General features: G+C 48.0%; 1 protein-coding gene across 1 annotated transcript; it reads left to right on the top strand.

The window, feature by feature from the left end:
- Window positions 1-3,067: 3,067 nt before the first annotated feature.
- On the top strand, window positions 3,068-4,408 carry LOC124694655 (xyloglucan galactosyltransferase KATAMARI1 homolog). The gene has a single exon (XM_047227617.1). It carries the CDS (start codon window positions 3,245-3,247, stop codon window positions 4,406-4,408), a length of 1,164 nt encoding a protein of 387 aa, XP_047083573.1. The 5' UTR covers window positions 3,068-3,244.
- The last annotated feature ends 856 nt before the right edge of the window (window positions 4,409-5,264 follow it).

Here is a 5,264-nt window from a genome sequence, read left to right on the forward strand (position 1 = left end):
GCCTCACTTGATCATTGTTGCTTCGTGAAGACTCACAATTGCTCCCCATACACCACTATGGGATAGATCCACCGAGGCATATCTTCACATGTCCATTAACACCAAATAGACGGCAAGCTTCAAGCATGATATATTCGATATGTTCATCTTGAACTTGCCCTTCTCAACCTTGATGACATCCAAGCTTGATGCCATCCTCTCATGGGCTATATGAGATCATACTCTTGATGCATGCCCATGGCAAGATACCTAACCCACATAGACAACACAAATACACATATATAGTGGGTTAGCTCATGAAGCATAATTGACAAGGCTTACCGCCCACACAATCACATGATCAAAAGGGGTACAATCTTCATGCTTTCATGTGTTGACCAACTTGAATTCAATCTTACTCTTAGTCTTGGTCAACCTTGTATATCTTCATGCTCTATCATAATATATTGATCATTCATTGCTTAACACATAAGCTAGAGCATGGATAACTTGAGTTCCACACAAGAACTCCATCATCATTTTTTCTTCTTGATCATATCATATTCTTCTCTTTAAATGATCTTGATGCCAACACCAAAGGTATAACATTATATTCATGGCATCCACACTTGAATCCAACATATGGACTTCAAGAAATACCTATGAAATATTCCTTCATATAAACACAATAAAAAATATTAGTCCATAGAGGATTGTCATTAATTACCAAAAACACACTTAGGGGCAATGTACCTTTACAATCTCAACAAGACGATTTATATAATGAATATTAGAAACAAGTATGAAACTTATCCGAGAATAAGTTGTATACAAGAGGTTGTATTTGATATGAAAAAGTATTATGGGAGTGTTCGGATCTTGACTAGAGACTCCTTGCCCTAGACTGCCAGTGTTCGGATCTTCTTCCTTCTATTCCTTGTTTCCTCACTACTCCCTTGACACTTCATGGTCATTATCTTTATACCTAAGCACATATAATTTTTTATCCTTTGAAGTATGGGAAATGCACATTTTATGAATAGACTCATCCTATCTTGAATGGCCTTGCTCTTGCTCTAGTAAATGGACCAATTGCAAATTGGTGATCTTATTTTTGCGAGTTATTGGTGATCTTAAAATGGTGGTTGAGGTTGACATGGTGGTGTTCGGGAAACCGACTGTATCATTTTCATCTCGCCACAAACTAATCGGCTCAATCCATATTGGGTCGAGAAAACTTGCAACCGACCGACGGCCAAAAGAATTCGGTATAAGAGGGACTAGATTTCATGAGTTAAGATCTTATTGATAGCCGGAATGGGCACACCTTGCCCCATGACAAGAGGAACCGTCCATTAACCTTGTACTATATAGGAGTGTGCGCTATGGATTCCGCCATAACTCGGGTTGTTAGAGCAAGTACAATAAGTCCTAGTCAGCTGGCTATAAGGATTAAAATAGTATATTATTGCTTAGTTGGAGGAGAGAGAGGAGGAGAGAGAAGGAGAGTGAGCTCTTAGAGCAATTCCAATAGTATAGCCAACTGTTGGCTATAACAAGTTGTCATATCATTTGTAGTCATCATATAGCTAACATGTACAATAGTTGGCTATAAGAATGTAGTACTTTACTAATATATGACCCACCTTTCACTCTCACAAGGTGCCTAGGAGCACGTGCAAGAGCTGGCTATTGCATAGTAGCCCACCTCCCTTCTCTCTCCTCTTCTCTCTCCTCCTCTCTCTTAGAGCAAGTACGATAGAGTCCAGTCAGCTGACTATAAGACATTAAATAATATATTTTAGATGAGTTGGAGGAGAGAGCAAGTACGATAGAGTCCAGTCAGCTGACTATAAGACATTAAATAATATATTTTAGATGAGTTGGAGGAGAGAGAAGAGGAGAGAGAAGGGAGGTGGGCTACTATGCAATAGCCAGCTCTTGCACGTGCTCCTAGGCACCTTGTGAGAGTGAAAGGTGGGTCATATATTAGTAAAGTACTACATTCTTATAGCCAACTATTGTACATGTTAGCTATATGATGACTACAAATGATATGACAACTTGTTATAGCCAACAATTGGCTATACTATTGGAATTGCTCTTATGCAAGAGCCAGCTCTAGCACGTGCTCCTAGGCAGTTTGTGAGAGTGAAAGGTGGGCCATACATTGATAAAGTACTACATTTTTATAGCTCACTATTGTATATGTTGACTTTAAGTTGGCTATAGATGACATGGCACTTGGCTTATAGCCAGCAGTTGGCTACACTATTGAAATTGCTCTTAACCCAATTTTGAGTAGTAGTACAGCATAGAAGGCTGTGTTGACCGAGAGCTTCAACCAAGTAATTTGGTCAAACAAGGGAGTATACTGAAGCATCATTAAACAAGCATGTAGTTAGTGTGGAGGACCATGCATGTAGATGAGCGTGTATACCGTACACTCCGCTGTCAACGCTAGCTGCACGCCGAGTATCGCGCTTTGCACTAGAAAAACAAGTGTGTGCATCGGCTAGATCCACTACCAGAATTATAATCAACAATTAGTAGTCCGAGGCTACACTATACTCCAAGTAGTACAAGTTACTTCCAATAACGCCTCAGCACGCAATGTGTATAGCTAGCGGGAGTGTTCTTGACGAGAAGCAAGCAGCTCCTCACTCTCGTCAGCAGCAGCAAGAGGCTTCGTCTTCCTCCTATCAGGACGCCTAATCATGGGGAGTAGTAGCTAGCTAGTACTACGCTCCGGCATGCCCGTTGGCGTGGTGGCAAACTCGATCATAAAGCTGGTGAGCCACGCAATGTATATTCAGCCATCTCTTTGATCCAAAGTTAGAATCAATGTCGACTTGCTTTGATGCTTTGTTTGCACTTCACTTCGTCATTGATCGTAGTAATCGTCTTTGCTGATCGCGTTCTTTGCATGAACTTCCAGCTGATCCAATCTGCACAGAAGGGCTGCCGTGCCCGGCGGCGACGGGCCGAGGGACTGATGAAGGAGGTACCGGTGGATCAGAAGACGGCAACCGCGGCACCGCCCCTCCGGTTCATGGTGGTGCTCGTGGCCGTCGGATGGATCTCCTTCCTCTACTACCAGTTCTCGGTGCTGGCCGGCTATGGCCAGGCGCCGCTGGTGGCCGGTGGCCGAAGTGACAGCGCCGACCCGTGCCGAGGGCGGTACATCTACGTGCACGACCTGCCGCCGCGCTTCAACGCCGACATCCTCCGCGACTGCCGCAAGACCAAGGACCACTGGCCGGACATGTGTGGCTTCGTCAGCAACGCCGGTCTCGGGCACCCGCTAGCCGACCCGATCGACAAGGTGTTCACCGGCCAGAACGGGTGGTACGGCACGCACCAGTTCGCGCTCGACACCATATTCCACAACAGGATGAAGCAATACGCGTGCCTCACCAACCAGTCATCCGTCGCCGACGCCGTCTTCGTCCCCTTCTACGCCGGCTTCGATTTCGTCCGTTACCACTGGGGCTACGACAACGTCACCAAGGACGCCGCGTCGGTGGACCTGACCCAGTGGCTCATGCGCCGGCCCGAGTGGAGGCGCGCGGGAGGGCGCGACCATTTTCTCGTCGCCGGCAGGACGGGGTGGGACTTCCGGCGGAGCACCAACATCAATCCCAACTGGGGTACCGACCTCCTCGTCATGCCGGGCGGCCGGGAGATGTCGGTGCTCGTGGTGGAGTCGTCTCTCGTGCACGAGCGGGAGTACTCCGTGCCATACCCGACGTACTTCCACCCAAGGTCGGACGCCGAGGTGCGACGGTGGCAAGACAGGGTGCGGGGCCTGGAGCGGCGGTGGCTCATGGCGTTCGTCGGCGCGCCGCGGCCGGACAACCCGAAGAACATCCGGGAGAAGATCATCAAGCAATGCACGGTGGCGCCCGGCGCGTGCGCCCAGCTAGGCTGCGCGTTCGGCAGCAGCCAGTGCCACTCCCCCTACAAGATAATGCGGCTGTTCCAGACGGCCACCTTCTGCCTGCAGCCCCCCGGCGACTCGTACACGCGGCGGTCGGTGTTCGACTCAATGGTCGCCGGCTGCATCCCGGTGTTCTTTCACAGGGTGTCGGCGTACCTGCAGTACAAATGGTACCTACCCGAGGACCACGCCAAGTACTCGGTGTTCATCACGGAGGAGGACGTGCGGACGGGCAATGTGAGCATCGAGGGGGTGCTCCGGCAGATCCTGCCGGAGACAGTGGAGCGGATGCGGGAGGAGGTCATCAGGCTCATCCCCACGATGTTGTACGCGGACCCGAGGTCCAAGCTGGAGACTGTGAGGGACGCATTCGACATCGCTGTCGACGGCATCATCGGGAAAGTAACGGCGGCGCGGAGGAGCGCAGCGGGGGATACCACGTTGGGCTCATCGTCATGGCAAGGTTTAGATTCCAGGCGGGGGAAATAGGAGAGTAGCAAGTATGGGTTATTTTTTCAATCGACACTTATAGTGTAGAAACATTTCCATTTCATGTATTTACTCGAATCTTAGCATTTAGATTAAATATCTTCTAACAATCGGCTTATAAATACATGCATCGTTTCTAACATCGGTTTATCAACTGCATTTTCCATTCCATGCATTTTACTCATTGGCCCGAGAAATAGTCAAATAAGCCAGGAAATGACGATAGCTGCATTTGAGAGAAATACTTTTATCCTATGCACGGAAGATTTGTATTGCTTGGTTCACATGAGAGGTCCCGTGCATTCATATGACAATCTCATATTGGATTAACTCTTGTTTTGATATACCTCTTGTGCTTGAAGGCATTGCTTGGTTTTAGGGACGAGCTTCTCCGGGACGAAGGGTGAGTCGTGGAAGTAGAATCCATCCTACTCCTTTAGTCCTTTTGAGGTTTCATGTCCATACAAGCATTGAGAGTGAGCTTCCTGGTCGAGGATGTGCGCGTCTCCTCATAGGTTCTTGCACTAGCGCACAAACATCTCTTACACTTGGTAGCTTGGCGGTCGGTGGCGATGAATTTCACAGCATCGACCCGTCCCTTCCCGTTTGGTTTATGTGCATCCTCTTAATAAAAAAACCTCTCAACTGTGATCCAATCCACCCGTGGTGATGGTGCATAGATGGGTTTGCTGATGTAGATGGCATCCCAGTCTTCATCTTCAGGATCAGAGTAGTCTAAAGAATGTCCCTTCTTCTTCGGGATACGACTTTTAGCTTCGCGGCCATCGCCTTCCATTGACGAGGTCTGGAAACTATCCCAAGAAGAAGCCATGAAGCCAAGAGGTTTGCCTTAGAC

The sequence above is a fragment of the Lolium rigidum genome, chromosome 3 (assembly GCF_022539505.1).
Source record: "Lolium rigidum isolate FL_2022 chromosome 3, APGP_CSIRO_Lrig_0.1, whole genome shotgun sequence".
NCBI lineage: Eukaryota > Viridiplantae > Streptophyta > Magnoliopsida > Poales > Poaceae > Lolium > Lolium rigidum.